The sequence below is a fragment of the Boleophthalmus pectinirostris genome, unplaced genomic scaffold, assembly GCF_026225935.1.
Source record: "Boleophthalmus pectinirostris isolate CB_2022bp ecotype Guang Dong unplaced genomic scaffold, ASM2622593v1 HiC_scaffold_4, whole genome shotgun sequence".
NCBI lineage: Eukaryota > Metazoa > Chordata > Actinopteri > Gobiiformes > Gobiidae > Boleophthalmus > Boleophthalmus pectinirostris.
Genome location: NW_026571353.1, coordinates 10471709 through 10492076, shown reverse-complemented (window position 1 = coordinate 10492076; position 20368 = coordinate 10471709). Strand labels below are relative to the sequence as shown.

The 20368-nt window shown below is 39.2% G+C and overlaps 1 protein-coding gene across 1 annotated transcript in view; it reads left to right on the top strand.

Annotated features, from left to right (window-relative positions):
- Window positions 1–18361, top strand: part of nr6a1a (nuclear receptor subfamily 6, group A, member 1a) — a 153480-nt gene extending 135119 nt beyond the window's left edge. The window contains exons 4-11 of the mRNA XM_055162170.1: window positions 610–840; window positions 2885–2940; window positions 4229–4389; window positions 6486–6728; window positions 9114–9368; window positions 14764–14885; window positions 16068–16220; window positions 18224–18361. Coding sequence (XP_055018145.1) covers window positions 610–840; window positions 2885–2940; window positions 4229–4389; window positions 6486–6728; window positions 9114–9368; window positions 14764–14885; window positions 16068–16220; window positions 18224–18354 — 1352 coding nt within the window. The 3' untranslated portion in view covers window positions 18355–18361. The remainder of the gene's footprint in view (window positions 1–609; window positions 841–2884; window positions 2941–4228; window positions 4390–6485; window positions 6729–9113; window positions 9369–14763; window positions 14886–16067; window positions 16221–18223) is intronic.
- The last annotated feature ends 2007 nt before the right edge of the window (window positions 18362–20368 follow it).

Genomic DNA, 20368 nt, shown 5'->3' with positions numbered 1-20368 from the left:
TTATGTTGGCCCAAAGCAAATCATTTAGTTTGTAAGATGATCTACACATGTGGTAACTGAACATAAAATATTGAAATGGGAAAATGAAACAATGTACTTAAACTGGGTCAACATTATCATTTTTTGTAAACACAGAAGGATAGACATTGAAGTGAATTATGATTTTCAAAACATTAAAAAACATGTTTGTTTATGGTAAAACTATTTTCAAAAAGTGTAAAGTCAGTATATCCATCCATGGGTTTCAGAGTGAAGAAGAGTTAGGACCGTTGTCATAGCGATTATGATTGTATGGCAAAAAGTCTTCCAAATGTCACTTATAACAAGAATCTGAAACCCATGAGTGGTAATCTGGATAATCCAAAAATGTTTATTTTGTCTTCCTATACATTCACTTCTTGGGTTGTTTGTAAAGACAATACTGTAGGAGGCGTGTTTACCGTGTTGACATGTTTTCCACCTATCTTCATGACAGCTCTGAAAATGACTTCAGATAAAATGTGAATGTCAAGAAATTTATGTTAACTGTATAGAACGAACTAAAACTCTCATCCTTAGTATTTGTGAACACGTGAACTAACTACTCGGTGTGTTTTTGCTTGTGTGCAGATGATCCGGTTGACCAGCGTACTTGCCTTATCTGTGGGGACCGCGCCACAGGCCTGCACTATGGCATCATCTCCTGTGAGGGCTGCAAGGGCTTCTTCAAACGCAGCATCTGCAACAAGCGCGTGTACCGCTGCAGCAGGGACAAGAACTGTGAGATGTCCCGCAAACAACGCAATCGCTGCCAGTACTGCCGCCTGCTCAAGTGCCTGCAGATGGGAATGAACCGCAAGGGTGAGAGACCTGCCTGCCTGAGGGTTCTCCATAAAGTCACTCACTGGACTAGAGATGTCAAAAGTATCGAAAACCAGATGATATTAAAACTAGTATCGAGACTAGTATCATTTGAGCAGGTGTCAACACGAAAAAAGTCACATCAAATGAGCTTTTCCTGAATAGTGTTAGAATGATGATGAGTTGTATCAGAACAAGTATAAAACCACATAGACTCAATAGCCTGTATATATCAACAGACATAGCTCATGTGCCAGCTTGGGCTGTCGCAGTTTAAGAATTTCCCTGGTGGTAACTTTACGTGCCTCTGCACCACAGTGTGTGGTTTGTGCGGTACAGCATAGACCAAATATGTAGGCTATAGACATGTAGGCTATAGACATGTAGGCTATAGACATGTAGGCTATAGACATGTAGGCTATAGAGACATTATTTATTTTAAATGTTATTATTTTATATGATGCTTGTTCTGGATTCAATGTTTAAGCAAAACTGTTATTAAACATTTATTTTAATAAGAAAAAGTTTAATATTACATATCTCGAAAGATGAGAAAACATACAGATGATGTTGAAATTTTTCAATAAATATTTAGTTTGGCCCACAACTTAGTCACAGTTTTTACAAATTACAAGAATATATTATGAGGATCCTCAAGTAAGGAACATGTAAAGCCTGTACACCCACAGAGGCGCCTGCAGGGGGCGCCTGTATGCACTGTGCGTACCTTGAATGTCCCCATTGATGATGTGTTACCTGCACAAAGAGGACAACTTTAGTCCTTAAGCAATTATCACCACATGAAAACTGCGAGGGACGAGAAAAAGGTGCACAGTGTCTTGTGCGCAATGAGCAGACACATTATGAATAGTTTTATAGCTCATTGAAACCACACAAGCGATGCTCCAGCGTGAACGAGGCAGGTCATGAATGGACAGGTGAATGCAGTGCATAGACAAAGCTCCTCACCTGGATGGAGACATCCAGAGCACATACACGCTGCTTCAAGTGCTCCTCACTCCATGAGCCATGTGCTTTAGACCCAAACTCCACTAAAAGCTTCTATGTGCGCTATATCCAATGAGTGTGTATAGGCTATTTCAGACATTACATATACATAGATAGACATTATACATAGACATAGATACATAGACATTACGTAGATATACACCACATGGTAGTATAAAAGAAAGTACTATTATGTAATGTTGAAAATCACATTCTATTGTCTAAAGAAAGAGTGTTTTTATTATTGTGGTATTGGAATCGGTTCTGAGTATCAAGTCTTTATCAAAGTTTTACATCAGTTCAGGGTCAGTTTGTGCAAAAAAGTTCAAAAGTGAAAAAGTGCAGGAAGTAGTTTAAGATTCAAATGGACAGAAATATATGAATTGCATGAGAATTGTCCGTGCATTTTAGATGGTATTCTTGGTGTTGATGTCTTCCATTTTAGAAGTGAATTTAACAAAATAAACTTGTCATTTATTTTTTAGTAGTCAGGTAGTAACAGTTATGGAATTGCTCTCACATATGTCACATCTGCTGGCTGTAGGTCTGTAAATTAGAAAACCAGAAAAAAATACTGTTTTACTGAAACTGGTAGTTTAACCCATCAAATGCTTTTAGTCCCTTCAAATGAGTGTGAGGAAATCAAACACTGCCCTCTAGTGGATACAGACCGAACACTGCAGCCATAGGCGGTAATTAGTTGCTGATGGAAAATACAGCAAGATGAACACACTGCTTTGTTCCCTGCTCCTTCAAGTACTGTAGGTTTCAAGGACCTCTGCCGCCCCCTAGCAGTTATGTGGAAAAGTGAAAGTTAACATTTTGGTCGACATTTGCAATAAATATTTTTACACATTTATTTCCCTAAAGTAATGCGAAGATTATGTTTGAAATATACTATAATTAATGACTGCAAATATGATTTACAGCCTCTAGATAGAGCTCTGGTATCAGTGTAATGGCAACAAAAGCTGTGTTTTAACCAAGTGAAATTAAATTGTATTGTCTAATATTTCTTTTTCCTCTGTTTTTCCAGCCATCAGGGAGGATGGCATGCCAGGAGGAAGGAACAAAAGCATCGGGCCGGTTCAGGTAAAGGACAATTTTGCAATTCTTTTTTTTTTTTTTCATTTATTTTGTTCTTTTTGTTATATTTTGCTGACATATTCTCCAAAATATTTTAACCCACCCTTGTGATGCTTTCAAATACATGCAGGACCTGCTAGTGCTGTCACAGTACTAACATTTTAAATGATTTTAATACTAAAGAATAGACCTGAAGACTTTTTAGACGATGTCATTTTAAAATTTTAAACACAAATAACCGCATTTGTTCATTATACCATGTGCTCCTACACTGGTTCTGTTTTTTTGTTTGTTTGTTTGTTTTGCTTTGTTAGTATCAGTACTTTAATGAATATCTACTGTAGTTTTGATACTAGCTTTAGTATCTATTAGTATCAGATTTTCAATACTTTTGACAACTCTAGGGCCCACACAATTAACTCACCACTAGGGCTGGGTATCATTGCCAATACAATACATACCTCGATACAATGCGCTTGCGATTCGATACGATATATTTCAAAGTTATTCGATACGACTCAGTAAAAAAATAAAATCTAAATCATGGCTGTGATACTAGAAGTCTTTGTTAAACCACTTCTTGTGCAAAGTTCATATGAAACACAAACATTTAATCATTAAAACAGTGAAAATGTCAAAAGTGTCGCTTAAAAAAGTTTCCTTCCACTAAACAAACAACAAAACACTGTAGCACTGTAACGAAATAATTTAGTTAAATACACCAAAAAATACTTTTGGTGATATATATCGATACAGCAGCCCATGATATCGATACTGTATCATCACAGTAAATGATAAGATAGATCAATATTTCGATATTTTTGCACACCCTTACTCACCACTGCTGTAGTACTAATTATAAACATTTGTAGATATTAGAGTTGTATGTGTAAATAAGACCTCTGTATCATGAATATGAAATGAATACTTGTAAATGCAATAAATGAGCTGAAAAAACATACTTGACCTTGTCTTAGCCGTCACATATTTGCTGGTATGCTAATGTGTTTTTAAATAGTTATTGTCGGCCATTTTGTGTGTTTACGTGAGGATTTTTAAATGTCAGCTGTGTATTTTTGTGCGTTTTTGCCATTCATGTTAGCCACCACCACATACCTGTTTCCCTGCTTTATTTTCCCTCCCTTTGTCTGCCGCCGCTGGTTCATTGTATGGTCCATGTCCTTGCTCCCATTGAAAAGCACACTACTCCCTGCCTGTCAGTTGAACTAGGACACTCGGCTGGTCAGGAGAAGGCGTCTCAACTTTGTGTGTGTGTATGTGTTTGTGTTTTCAGATCACAGAAGAGGAGATTGAGCGCATCATGTCCGGACAGGAGTTCAAGGAGGAGGCCCCCGACCACACTTGGGGCAACAACGGTGACAGTGACCACAGCTCGCCCAGTAACGGGGCTTCTGAGGGGAACCAGCCGTCTCCTGCCTCTACCCTGTCATCCAAGTGAGTAGATTGAGTAGATTGTGCATTTCGATTTTTGGAACGAAAGCTAAACTGTTGCAAATAATGTGTAGTACTGTAAAGGTGTGGTTACTGGCAGTGGTGGAACGTAACAAAAGAAAAGTAGAAACGTAACTGTGCTTAAGTAAAAATTTTAGGTATCTGTACTTTACTTAACCCATTGACGCCGGATGCTGCGCAGCGCAGCGCTGAGTCTCCTGTCAGTGTTCCGGATTGTCTGGCGATCAGCGTAACTGGTAAAGGCGGGGCCACACCTGGAAGCATGGGGGGCGTGTCCTCCTCTCGCTTCCATTCACTCCCATAGAGAGACGCAAAACTGCTGGAGCTGTATTGTCACGTTAAACCTTCTTTATCGTGGCATATTGTTTCCCCATTGAAAAATAATCCAAATGTATCCCGCACATGTTTCCATCAAGACCTGGTTTGAAGTAACAAACGTTGCACTTTACTACCAGCGCATGAACGCGCTCAACCACTTGATCTGTTCGCTGCTCCAGACGCTCCTATAACAGGTGCCATATCGCTATGTCCTGTAACAAATAAACATGGTCAAACACAAAAATGCTGACAGTGACAACGACAGTGAAGACACGGACAACATTTGTGTGGTTGACCAAATGCTGTTTCTTCTACTGCACACCACTATAACCATGAAGAATGTTCCACAGTATGGCTTTAACTTTCTATTTCCATGGAATCTTGCTGAGTTGGAAGTTGCATTCAGTCACTTTGATTTGATTTGGATAAAACCACACAGCGTATTATTTTACTTTGCTTAATATAGTATGTCGTCAAATGCACGCCAACGTTTACATTTTGGATTGTGTTTTTTGAATTATTAATACATTTCAGAAGTGTATAACTTTAATTTATAGCCAAACGTGCACAAACAATAGACGTAGAAAGTAAGATGATTTCAGCTTTCAAGTCCTAAAATACCTTTATTCACAAGTAGAATTACATGCTTCTACAAAACAAAACACATATTCATCAACAAAAAAATCAAAAAATTTTGAAATCTTCCACCTCCGCTCATTAGTAACACAATGATTCGGCCATGACAGTCCTGCACCCGGCTTCTCTCTCGCCAAGTCCTTAGTTAAAGCATTCATCAGGCATTCAAAAGAGCTTGAATATGCAGCTCCCAACACTAGCGGCGATAGCACACGAATCACAATCTGGCCACATTATCTCCTGTTCTTGCTACGGAGACGCGCCTTTTGTCTATCTGCACTCGCGAAGGCCAAATACTGTCTAGGTGCTGGCATGACGGCATGTATTTTAGACTATTTGTATAAACACAAGGTTTATCGAGGTAGCTGGCAGCTCAATAACTATTCAGAGAAATAGTTGTCTTATCTGATTAAATCTAGGCCCAAATGAACAACAATAACAGCATGCCAAGCGTAATGAGGCGCTGGTATGTAACGGCAGGTACAGTGTGGGCGCTGTGTAGTCTACAGCTCGGTGGACCCAAATATTTGGTGCGAAAGAGGACAAGTCTTTGCTATTTCTCACATGCAAAGGTTGTTTACGTTTTTTGCCGAGCTGAGTTAAAAGATGGCAATGGATACAAATGTGCTTTTCAATAAGACGATAATGTTTTGAAATTAGTATTACGTGTAATACTAATACTTGTATACAAACTAGAATTCCGAATCTAGTTGGAAATGTGAATATTTTGTTACTTTCAAATGTAGGATTAAGAGAATTGTAATGATTCTTAAAATTATGCTTTAACAATTGGGTCTGAATGGAAAAAAAACAACACATAATAAAACTGTTGACCAATAATCACCCATATTTTTAAATCTACTCTATTATGCACAATTGCCCATAAAATTTGGAAGCTGAAATACCTTGACATGGCTAACCTTTGTTCATTCTGTTCATTTATTTATTTTCTTTATTATATTATTAGACTTAAACATGAGTTACCCATAATAGTTAGAGTAAGTTGGGCAATAAAGAAATGCATGAACTGAAAAAGAGGGACGTAATATTTGGTATAAAATAAGAATCACTGTTAACCTATTGACCTCTTTTTCTTTCTTTCTTCACTTCTCTTCTCCCCGCAGTCGCTCAGTGGAGATGAATGGCTACACTGCGGCTCTCAGGGACCAGTACATAAACACGTCCATGCCCACTCACTACCAGCTGCTGCCTCACCTCTTCAGCTACGCGGCTCAGTCGGGTCTGCTGGCCCCTCAGCCCCGCGGAGGAGGAGTCGGAGTCTACCCCCAGTCACATCCCCTGGTCCTCCAGCTGGTGGCAGCAGAGGACCTCAGCCCCCTGGCCACACCCATGCTCATAGAGGACGGGTCAGTGTTGGCATTTACTCTTATACATGATATTTTTTTATTTACTCATACATATATATTATAAACTAGAATACTTAGCTATATTTTGTACATGCATTGTACCTGGTTTATTAAATTTAACTTCTTGGGTTCTTTTTAAAGACAATGCAGTAGAGTGTATTTACCCTGTTGACATGTTTCCAACACCAGTGACAGTTCTGAAGATGGCTTGCAGCTAGCAGCCGAAACATGTCAACAAGGTAAACACACTTTACTGCACTGTCTTTAAAAAGAACCCAAGAAGTTAAAGTTTCAGAAGACAAAGTGAACATCTTTGGCAGGTTTATTAAAGCTTCTATATTATGCAAAACAATTTTTGTGAGCTTTAAGCCATGTTATAATGCTGTTCCCTCCTCAAAAATATACCTGGAGTTGTTTCATTAACACATGTTTGATTGATGATGATGATCATGATTAACCCTTTATTATTAGTAGGACTGGGTATCATTAAGAAGTTGCCGATCCAATACATACCCGATACATAGGCTACAATATGATATGCATCTCGATACATTGAGCTTTCGATTCGATACGATATATTTCAAATTGATTCCATACAATGCTATAAGAAATAAAGGCTAAATCATGTCTGTGATACAGAAAGTCTTTGTTAAACCACGTCTTGTGCAGAGTGAATATGAAACACAAATATTTTAATCCTCAAAACTGTAAATATATGAAATAAATGAGTTTCCTTTCTGTAAACAAGCAACAAAACTGTAGCTGTAAGTATATTTAAGAAAATATACCCAAAAATACTTTTGGCGATATATCGATACTGCAGCCCCCAATATCGATACTGTATCATCACATTAAACAATACGATATAGTGATATTTTGATATTTTTGCACACCCCTAATTATTAGTCTGTCTACATTTCCAAAGCTCTGTTATGCTGTTGTGATGTCATGTAGTGGTGTTCAAGTGAACAGCTCCTTTTACATTTAGTTCAGAACAGATTGACAATCCCAGGGTTGAAATTATCCGAATGATTCTCGTGAAGGTGTATTGGAGTTTAGTTTTTAATACTTCCTGTCTTACGACATGTCATCATCAGGTGGAACAGAGTGTTTTCTGTATGACAGAAGAACTCAGCCTAAATATGCAGGGTTTGTGTGTTAAACATGTGTGAATGAAACAAAACACAACTGGTGTGTTTGTGATGAGAAAACATTATAACATAGTTCAGAAAATAGCGTAATGTTGGCCCTATAATCCCACTTTAAAGGTACACTATGTAACATTTGGGCTGAAGGTTCTGAGATATTTTGCCAGCAATGTCCCCCAGTAAGACTTAAAACACATTTATCTTATAAATGTATTTATTCAATGTCATTGTTTGTAATGTGTCCTGGTGGCATCGCCTGCTTGGCTCCATGTAGATCAGGGGTCTCCAACTTCTTTTCTTTTTCCTCCGGTGAGCTACCTTTAACAAAGACAAAATTCCAGAGAGCTGCTCATTTTAGCTGTCGCAGGAACTAAAGTGTACAAAAGAGCCATGACAAGACTTAGATGGGTACAGTTAGATCAAATATAAGTAAGTAAGTAAGTCTTTATTTATATAGCACTTTCACAGACATTTCTGTCCCCAAAGACGCTTTACACTTTATTCAGCATTATTCATTCAGCATTCATTCATACAGCATATAAAACATAAAACATAGAACATTATTTATTTATGAGTGCACAATGTCAGGCATCAAAATGATAGATTTACAATAATAATAGGCTTATAAGTCATCAAATTTGAGTTATTCAGGACAATACGTGTAATTCAGGAATCCCTTGGCGAGCTACTTGGAAGGGGGTGGAGAGCTACTGGTAGCTCCCAAGCTACAGGTTGGAGATCCCTGATGTAGATGGTTACGTTTAATGCCACTCTGTAGAGCATTACAAGCAATATCTCCATGGAGACCAGCAGATTGCAAACCCTCCACCATAAAAGTTACATAGTGCACCTTTAATTGGTCATGATCTATTGCCAGTCCCAAACCCATATAAACTAAAGCAGCAGGGTGTTTTCTTGTGTTGTACAGTATATAAAGTGGAGAGAATTGGAGAATTTTTTAAGCACAGATATTTGGATGATGATTGATTTTATATAGAGTTTTTATTAATAATCCCTTCTGGTTCATGTTTACAAAGCCACTGTAGATTAGACGCGTGGCTTTGTTCTATGTTGGTTGGCAGAACAAATGTCCTTAACATTCGTAAGTTTGTTTATTTCTTTATTTATCCATCAATCTATCTTTCTTATAACTATTAATTACACATGTTTTTGAACTGATTAGAGTAAAAACTGTAATCACAAATATAACTTCTCACAATCTTACATTTTCCCCCAGGTACAAGGTGACCCAGGTGGAGCTGTTTGCCCTGCTGTGCCGTCTGGCCGATGAGCTCCTGTTCCGTCAGATCTCGTGGATAAAGAAGCTGCCTTTCTTCTGCGAGCTCTCCATCGAGGACTACACCTGTCTGCTGAGCTCCACCTGGCAGGAGCTCATCCTGCTCTCCTGCCTGACCATCTACAGCGCTCAGATCTTTGGAGACCTGGCCGACGTCACAGCCAAGTACACGCCGTCTGACGAGGAGCTGCAGGGGTGAGAGACTTAGGGCTACAGGAGAAAAATTTGTTAAAATTATGGTAAATAAAGTAAATAAGATGTTCAAACTATTCAATACTCAATACTGATTCCGATACCACAATAATAATAAAAAATACTCTTTATTTAGAAAACAACAAATGAATATATAGATACAAAATGTGATACAATGATGGTAAGATGGTAAAATAACAGGTTCAAAAATGAATAACTGCTAGTATGTATCACACTAGCAGTAATACATTTTTGAACCTCTTATTTTAGATACTACAATTTCAAACTCTATTTCAATACCAAGGAATATACAGCAGTGTTATTTATCAACATTTAATCAGCAAATCAAATCAAATTTACTTGTCTACACATTTAAAACAGCCAAAGCTTACCAAAGTGCTGAACAACATTTACGGTGAAATAAAACCTACAATAAGCAAATCAAGCTGAATTTTAGTAGTAACATTAATAATAATAACAGCAGCAAGGTGCCAAGGTGTCTCTTCCTAACTCTGGACAAATGCCAAGGAGAAAAGGTGCGTTTTGAGCAGGGATTTAAAGTTCTCTAGTGATTGTGCAGTTCTAAAGTGCAAAGGCAAAGTGTTCCGCTGTCATGGACCGATCACAAAGAAGACCCCATCTCCTCTGGTCCTCAGCCTGGTACTGGGGACAACCAGGTCCCCAGTACCGAATAATAATCGAATAATGCTCCTGCTGTAGAATCACCATTATTTACTTATTTATATGAATATGGGTAAAGGTAGCTCATTTCGTCAGGCATTCTTACAAGTGTAGGCCTTGTACTTAGGCTACAGGAATTGTTAATATAAATTTAGTCACTCTAATCATAGGCTAATTATAGCATCTGTTGAACTAACTTGAACAATAATCTACACACCGTTAATAGTCACATGACCCAGGTATTTAACACTAATATCATAGGCTACATTGTGAATTTCCTAATATAATACAGTGCCGTTCTAAACTAAATTACAGTGTTTTCTACACATGGAAACAAAATAAAATGTAATGAAAATGATAACAATAAAATCAAATACTAAATTCAAAATATTCACTCTAACACAGTGCTTCTCAATTAGTGGGGCGCGCCCCCCTGGGGGGGCGCGAGGCTCCGTCAAGGGGGGCGCGTTTGACCTCGGGGAGCATGCTTTTTTATTTTTTTATTTTGATTTTTTTTACTGTCTTAAGGGCCGTTCACACCAACGCGTCAAAAAACGCCTTGACGCCTCTATTTGGAGCATTTGCATTTGAGTTTAGACGCCCCCCGACGCGCATCTTTGACGCCGTGGACGAACGGGACAAAAATACTTGACGCGCGTCCGTTGCCCTGGAAACAAGAGCCCGGTCCCGCTCTTTTCCCGAAACAATGTCAGACCAGACTAGAGAGTGTTTTAATGACATAAAACATCACGGAGGAGATCGGGTCGACGACTGGGGCGTATATATATTTCTACTCCGCTAATGACACTGGATCAGTCCCGGTCTAGTCCTGGTCTAATACCGGTCTGGTCCCGGTCTAGTCCTGGTCTAATCACGGTCTAGTCCCGGTCTAGTCCTGGTCTAATCACGGTCTAGTCGGTTGGGGTCGTCTGTCCCGGTCTAGTCCTTGGTCTTGGTCTAGTGGTCTAGTCCTGGTTTGGTCCTGGTCGGTCCTGGTGTAGTCCTCGCGATCGGCTCGGTGATTGTGGCGTATATATTTATTCTCCGTTCATGTTTGTGGTTCTCGTTCTGGTTCTCGGGTCTTTCTTCCTGATATAACGTCGCTGCGTCACTGGATACTCGTCCCTGATTGATTGACGCGGCTCGTCTGACGCGAAAAGTTCAGCATTTTCAACTTCTTGACGCTGACGCCTTGACGCGCGTCTTGGCCGCTGACGCCAAAACGCTGAAGACGCGCCGCGCTGACGCCAGATTCGCGCCGCGCTGACGCCGAAAACGCGCCGCAAAAACGCAGGACGCTCTAGTCGCGCGTCCACATAGACTTTACATAGAAAGTGGACGCTTTGACGCTTTGGTCTGAACGGGCCTTTAGAATAAAGTGCAATTGCACTTCCACTACATTAGGGGGCAGAGCGCTCTCATTGGCAGAGTTGCGCAGGGAGCATTCGCTCGTGGTGTAGGAGTTTGTTTGCACTGAGCATGCGCGCTTTGCACACAGCACAGAGTTTGAGTATGAAGTATAGACACGAAGTGTAGCAGACCCTCATACACATGAAAAAATATTAACAGGGATGAGAAGACAGGCGGAGAGAGTCGGAGATAAAGAGACAAACTTTGTGATGCTATTCAGTAAACAGCGAGCGTTGTTGGCGTCATATAAGGTGGCAGTGTTACGCACAGGTGTACTTATAACAATTTTATAGACAAATTATACTATCTATAGTCACGCGGGGTTGGGGGGGGGGGGGCGCGAGATGTTTTATTCGTCCTAGGGGGGGCATGACAGAAAATAATTGAGAAGCACTGCTCTAACATGTAAATCTAACATATTGTTGTTTACATACTTAATTGGTCAAAGCATACAATACAATAAATACAATTTTAAAATGTTACTCTAGTAGCTCAAATCGACGGGCATTTAAACTGCTTGGGGGTTGTGCGCATGTGCAGTTGCACTAGGTAGCTCAAATCGACGGGTAGTCCATTTCGACAGGACACCGGTATTCAGTTATTTTGAATACTTTACTTTACCTAGACTCATATAGGGATGTAACGATATCCAAATCTCACCATACGATATTATCACAATGTTAATTTCATGGTATGATATTTATTGCTATTGTTTGTGAGCGGCTAGAGAATTGAAGATGGGATACTTTTTGCTTTTAAAATACCTTGACAAGACTTTGGTGTAAATCATTCCTGTCATAATCTCAAGAATGAAAGCAATAAACATATTTCTTCATGTTGTCTGCACTGAAATGAATCATGGGATATGTAGTTCCATATGCTTATTAGCTGTTGCTACTATAAAACAATGCATTTAAGCAAAGAAACTTGTAATTCGATATAATGTGACAACTCTCCATATTATTTTGAGACTTTTGACGATACAATATCACGATATTTCTATATAGTGTTGGAGATCACATACTCATTACAGGATCCTAACATGCAAAGTGAAATGTATTGCCTTTGTAGATGGTTGGAGTGGTGATTTAGATAGAGGTTGACTGTTTTTATATTACTGAATGAAAGATTTCTTTGGCATGGACTTCACAGTGTAATTTACAGTGTAATATAAAGTTTAATATGCTATGATAAGAAGCTGTTAAATGGGCCAGTATTCAGATATTTTGAATTGAAGAAGTCTTGGAATGCTGAAAGATAGCCAGATTAAGTAGTACCTTCAGGATTCTTTGAGGAGCATTCAAATGCATGTGTCAAGTGGCTTAAATACCAAACATGCTATTGCTAACCATCTAACAAAATGCACAGATGTTCAACATGTCTTATTTTTACTTTAACTGTTTTTTTAAAATCCTTGTAATCTTCACTAATCCCTGTAGTAGTAAATATAGTATTAATACTACTACTAATACTACCTAGTACTAATAATACCTAATTACCATCTACAACAGTTACTACCTACTACTACTATTACTACTACCAATACCTTCTATAACTTCTACTAACCTTAAACCTAAGTATTTAAAATATGTCATAAAATTTGATGGAACCGTAAAATTCTAAACTTGTCTTGTGTACCACCACCCCATACTACTGTTACTACAAATACACAACATAATCCTACTACCACCACAACCAAGTATTACTTTTAACTCTTACTACTCTATATAGTGTTGGAGATCACATACTAATCAGTACTAAAACTAGTATTGAAACTAAGTAAACAGGTATTGATACTACAAGGGTAGTATTTACAAGACAGAAATGACCCTTTCCTGAATAGCTTTAGAATAAACTTGAGCTGTATCAGAACAAGTATAAGAGCTCATAGACTAATATCTACCCATGGACCACTATGGAATCTACCGGGACCGGTGAGGGATTAAGCTGGCCAGTTGGCCTGTCAGTATGTGCTACCTTCAGTTGGAGCCCTATTTGAGCAGAATACAACTGTTAAAATGAGCTACCTATGCATATTTATATAAATGAGTTGAAATTTGACATAACTAAAGTATAAAGTGTGATCATCGTGTGCAAACAGCATCAAACCCGCTGTCTCGAATCCAAAGAAATATGTTGTAAAACTACGACAACTGTATACAGAAAAATGTAAGGTCGCTTATTTCAACGGGGTAGTGTGAATCTATAGTCGTCACTGTCGATTTAGGCTGCTGGTAGCTCCTTTCGACAGGGCAGCCCATTTTGACAGAACGTCGGCCCATTTAATAACTTCTTAACATATCGAACTTTATATTACATTTTAAATTTAGCCTCTGGATCTCTGCCAACAATATACTTCATTCACAAATATAAAAATACTTGGTTTATATCTATATCATCACTCGAACTATCCACAAAGGCTCTGTGTTTCAGTTTGCATGTTAAGATTTTGATATGCTGCCTACGAAGGTGTTGTGGGTTTATCGAAACACCGGTAAAAGAGGGTACCCACCTGATGACCCCCTTCACAGAGATTTCATCACCTCTGGAACCATTAGGGATTGTACTATCTAATCCTTTTTCACAGCTAACATAACATATTGAACATTATATTACATTTTAAATATAGCCTCTGATTCTCTGCCAACAAAATCTCTCATTCAGAAATATAAAAATAGTTAACCCCTATCTAAATCACCACTCCAACTATCTACAAAAGCGATACATTTCACTTTGCATGTTAGGATCCTGATATGAGTCCAGGTAAAGTATTGTGGTTGGAGATGAGCCAAAGAAGTGGTCCGTGAATGGGAGGACTCCTCAGGACAGCGCAGTGGCTTGCACCGTCCAGCTTGCCCAGACAGCGGGGGCTTATCTCGGCCTAAATCACTCCAAAATTATCTGCTCCCCGTCACATTTTGGACTAATATACGGTACTGTTGTTTTTACAGTACGGTAGGAGTGCGTGTTCTGATTTACAGTGGCAAAGTTTGTTGATACTGCCGGACATAAAGATTACAGAGTTGTGAAGCTAATTATAAGTTGATGAGGGGTATTAGACATATCTTTCAAAAGCAGTGTGTTCGCAGAGAAGTTTCCCTAGCATTTTTGACACGCACCCTCCCTAAATTTCATCTTGGTCAGCGGCGCGTAGCATCTTTGGGGGATTTCTGACGCGCTATCTCGCTGATTTCCATGTGAAATTGCGGAGGATTAACCCGACTTGGTTTTTAATTTTCAAAGCACTGATTTATTTGTCCATAACATCTCCACGTGCAGTATTTTAACTGCTGTGAACTCTCCTTAGCTTCAGCGAGGACGGCATGGAGGTAATGGAGCGCCTGATCTATCTGTACCGCAAGTTCCACCAGCTGAAGATCAGTAATGAGGAGTACGCCTGCATGAAAGCCATCAACTTCCTCAACCAAGGTAAGAAGGATGGGCGCAGACTTTCTCACGGCCGCTCAAGTGGGTTGTTCATGTTATTGTAATTTAAATATGTATTCATTTATGTAATTTAAAGGTGCGCTGTGTAACTTTTCGGTTGCAGCTTGTCATAACTCTGCCTAGAATATGACATTAAACAGCCCTACTTTACATTTATTCAATTGCAGGTGGTTTCATAGATCGAAAATACCAAGAAAAACAAAGGCATTCTGACGGTGAGCGGGGTTGCCTCTCCACAGATCTGACCTGTAACTTGGCCCGGCTTAATGCCATACTGTGAAACATTCCTGACAAAGCAATAATCTCTCCATGAAGAAAAACATTTGACGGATCCTTGACCAGAAAACTTAAACAATGAATGCACCTTTAACAAATCGACATAACAAACAAACAAATAAAAAAACGTAATGTAATAAAATAAAAAATAAAGAAGAAAAAGAGAATAATAAATATAAAAACAAAGACTTAAAGCCACAGTATGTACCGTTTTTGCTCAAAATATTATAGCCATAATTTCAACATGGCTGTTTTTGTTGTACTGAAAAACTTTTTTACTGTGAGCAGGCTTGCTTCTCCACTAACCTGACTCTTATTTGGCCTGGAGTTGGGATTCACCCCTCTCGTTTCCATGACAATGCTGTTACTATAATATAATATAATATTCCACAGTATGATTTATATGTAAGTGATTTATCTCCATATAGAATGTTCCAAAGTATGGGTTTAAGTTGGAATCATGCAGTTCAGAGAGTCAGAAAGTTACATACTATCACTTTAAACATAAAAAGGTGTCATGGCAACTAGGCCTGTATGTAGTCTAGTACTTACAGTATGTTCATGTTGGAGAATTTTCATAGAGCATGTATCAAAGTACCTATGGCAGTGACAGGCCAAAACAACACCTAATATGCTATTAATATTATAAAAGTTCATATTACAAGTATAATAACTCAAGTGACTTAAGTGGTTGTACAAAATTTCAAGTGGCGAGTGGCAATGAATGCGCAAAATAAAATGAAAATAATAGTCCTGATCGAATATGCATTGACTAAAAAGTAATATTTATCAGAATTATACCTCAGAATTGACCTAAATCAAATGAATTTCTATAGAACTGTGTATTTTTCAGCGCTCTTCATGTGTGTATTTTTTGCGTGGTTGCAGATATCCGAGGATTGTCCAATGTGTCCCAGCTCGAGCAGCTGAACAAGCGCTACTGGTACGTGTGCCAGGACTACACAGAGTACAAGTACCCACACCAGCCAAAACGCTTCCCCGAAATCATGATGTGTCTGCCCGAGATCCGCTGCATCGCCGGTAAGCTACTACTTCACTACTATTACTGCTACTACTGCTACTTTTGCTATTATTGCAAATTTTACTATTACTATTTGTATTACTATTGCTATTACTATTGCTATAACTGCTACTGCTGCTACTACTAATACTGCTACTACTACTATTGCTACTGCTACTGCTGCTACTGCTATTACTAGTACTAGTACTATTACTTTAGCTGCTGTGGCTATTGCTACTGCTACTACTACTACTGCTGCTGCTGCTACTGCTACAACCACGACCACCACTACTACTACCATTACCACCATTATTACCACTACCATTGCCACCACTATTACTACTACCTTTACCACTACTACTGCGACTACTTCCATTACCATTAGGTCTGGGCGATATGGATCAAAAAATATATCTCGATATATTTTGCTATATCTCGATATACGATATATATCTCGATATATGTTCAAGAAAAAATAACCCCCTAAAACTGAAAACTGCAAAAACAAATCTGCCAAATCTGCCAAAGTGTTTTTTAATTGAAGAGGTCGGCAGTTCATATAAGAACATTTAAGATTACAAAAAAACCTAATTACATAAATAATAATTTAACTGTAAAATAAAATAAATAAAACATATTTTCTTCTTTTCATTCATAAATAAAACAACTGAACACAAGCTCATCTTTGCATTAACTCTGTTATCCAGACCAGAACCAGAACCATGAGCTCCTTTAGCAGAAGAAGTTCAGGATGTTAATTATTTTAACAGATCCATGTTCCTCACCAGCAGAAGGAGCTCTGAGGTTTCCCACAATCCACTGCAGATCAAACCCAACGTTTCCAAACACTATTGTACAAGTGACACTGCAGCAGATTATTCATTAAAATATTCTGCATAAATAAACTTTACATTACTAAACTTTACAATATATAAAGCATAACGACTCTAGAGCCACATCAGCCAGTTTGCGATAATAATGTGCTTAATGCAGTTTTGCGCACGTGTGTTTACATTTTACAGAAATGAAACTTAAGCACATGGCTCATTTGCATAAACAGCGCACTTCTCATGCAGCTCAGCTCGTTTAGCTTCTTTCGGGCTAAAGGACGTGACTCGGTGGAATATGAGGATGTGCTGCTGATGGTTTTGTCTGTAAATGGTGGAAAAGGTTCGTGGAGACACGAGCGAACAAAATAAGGGAGGCGCGGGGGCGCGCGGGCGACGAGAGAGAAGGTAAACAAGCGAAGCGGCGAAATCAAAATTGAATATAAGCATTATATCGATATATACGATATGTCAGAATTCATATCGAGTTTAAAAACTATCTCGATATATTTAAAATATCGATATATCGCCCACCCCTAATTACCATTACCACTACTACTACCATTACTCGTACTATTACTTTGACTGCTGTGGCTATTGCTGCTGTTACTACTACTATTACTGCTACTGTTGCTATTACTACTACTGCTACTACTACTACTACTACTACTACTACTACTACTATTATCACTACTACTACTACCATTACAACCACTACTACTACTACTACTAGTACAACTACTACTACTTCTTCTACTACTACTACAAGGTTTTGAAAATATTTTTTATGAGTACTTAAGTATTTTAACCATATTAAGTGTATGTGTTTAGGGATATAGATTCATTTCCTAGACTTTCCAAATGTCTCTACTCTCTCTCCCCATCGCGTGTTACAACTGTCCGGTCAAATAAAACCTTGAAATGATGTAGACAGCAGATTCAGCTTAAAAACTGACCATGAGGGCTTAAAAATCGACTTTGCTATCAAAATTGGAAAGTAAAAAAAAAAACATTGGTTGAATATGCTTTGAAGTAGTTCCATTGTCAAGCCTTAACCTTCTTCTGCCTTATGCTAATTTCAACCCGACTGTATCAAAATGCTTCTATTGAAAAAAGGAGCAACTCTGAGACTTTGAGAAACTTTGTAGTCCAAGGAGATCAAGAAATCTAACAGAGCGTTTTGTATTCATTTTCAGGCAAGTTGGTGAATGTCCCCTTGGAACAGCTCCCCCTGTTGTTCAAAGCAGTATTGCACTCCTGCAAAACCAGCGTGAACAACTATAGGAGCGGCCAGTCGCCCTGCGTGACCTCTGCCCCTGGAAACTAACCCCCAACTTCCCCCCTACACCCCCCTCCCACCCCACCACAGACCGAACAAGTGGAGGGCCTGGTCTCCCCTCTTTGTGAATGTGACAAGCAGCTAGAGTTTGTTTTTTGTAACTTTTTTCTTTATATATTTATTACACGACAGAGCTGAATGTATGCTGATTTACACTGTGCACATGCTTCTGTACAAAAGAAATGCTCGTAGATGCATTGGAGTTTACAAGTGTCCACCTGGTTGGTTCAATGCATCTCTGTGTTGCCATAGTTAGAGCTAGACTTGTGAAAGACGAAAGTTTATCTGATCCCTTTGGGGAGGCCACATGTGACGAGTGTTTTGAGACTACCTCAGGAAGTTGTTGCTATTTTTGGGTACCTTTCTTTAGTTTAAATGAAGAGCTGCCCAGTATGAAACCGAACCTGTGGATGCGTCTGCACCCTAATCACTGAACGACTGAATGTTAAACGGAGCTGCGAAATCAAATCTGTCCCGACAGCGTTTGGTAAAAGCGTGGTTCAGTTGACCACACTGCCCATAGAATATACTAGAATATACTAGAGTCTACAGAGGCGCATTTATCATTGAACATTCCAGAGTGTAAGTGACAGCTGGATCTGTGGGATCTTCAATAGAAAAGAAACTTGGAGCATACGGGTATTTTTTACAATCATAGATTGGGGTTTTATGGCTAAATGGATGCCTCAGTTTTCCGTGCATTTCTATGAGTGATTAATGTGACCTATGTGCATTAACTATGGCATTCAAGCTCTACCTTGGAGACATGTGCATATACTGTAGGTTTATCATTAACTTGTATAAGAAGCGAATCTAAAACTGAGCCATCCCTTTACTACAAGGGAAGGGAGGATAGCTAGGTTTGCTGTTAGTCTTATTTGACCAAAGTGTTATGCAAATGCTTTTCCAATGCCCAGATGGGCTGGAGCTGACAGCTCCTCAAAGAGTTCTCGTCCACGAAGGATCAGGACGAGAAATGAATCAATCTGCTTAAGGGGAGCGCCTCTGCTGGACAGACATAGAGTATGTGGCCACATGTTATTGGAAATGCTGCTAAAGCTGCACACACTCCTCGTGCACAAGTCTATATGAATAGTAAATATGCATAGGCCAGTAGGAGCTAGTCCACTCTGCGGCTGCCTTTGGGGACAGATCTTAGTGCACTAACTGCTGCGTGTAGAGGGCCCAAAAGCAGTATATTGCACAGCATTCAAATTTATAGCTTTTTAAAATGTAGAGATTTAGAAAGTATCAACAAGTAAAGCGTCTAACTCGTGTCGCTGGTCAGTCTGTAGGCCTCATGGTTTACAGCCGCTCGCTTATCCTCTGACAGATATGCACATGTTTAAAAGACAAAGCCATATGAAATTGGGCTTTTTTTAATTATTTTTGAAGATCATTAATTCCGCCGTCGTCACAATAACCCAGTGTAAATGCAGACAGAATGCAGTGGTTTGCACACGTGGCTGCAGCTGTCGCCCGGCGTGCTCCTCGGCTCCGCGTGGCCTGGGTCTAAACAGGGTAAAGTGAGTGATTCAGGAGTACTTCGGCGCGCATGCTGGGTACTTGTAGTAATAGTAGTAGTAGGTGCCAGGACATCGTAGGTCCTTTATAGGCTAGTGTATTTTTTTTTTTTTTTTTTTTCATTTTTTCATCCCTCTTGGAGAACCCTCACCCACCCTCTCCTGCCTCGCCTCGCCCCCCCCTCCCCTCCCCCCCCTCCCCACAGGTCACACGGGTGTATCGTTCGACGGCGTAGATCTCCGGGCAGTACGTGTCCCAGTACGCAGTCTCGAACAGCACCAGTCCGAAGCAGTGTTCCTCTTAACATCTCCTTTCACCTTTACCTTTTATACATTGTCATTGTACTTTTGTAGTTATTGTGAATGTTTTGTTGTTTTTCACATATTCATTGTCTATTTTTCTTTTTGTGGAGTGAAAACAAAGATGATATCATTTTCAACCGTTTTACACTATTTTTAAGGATTCTTGTTAACAATGG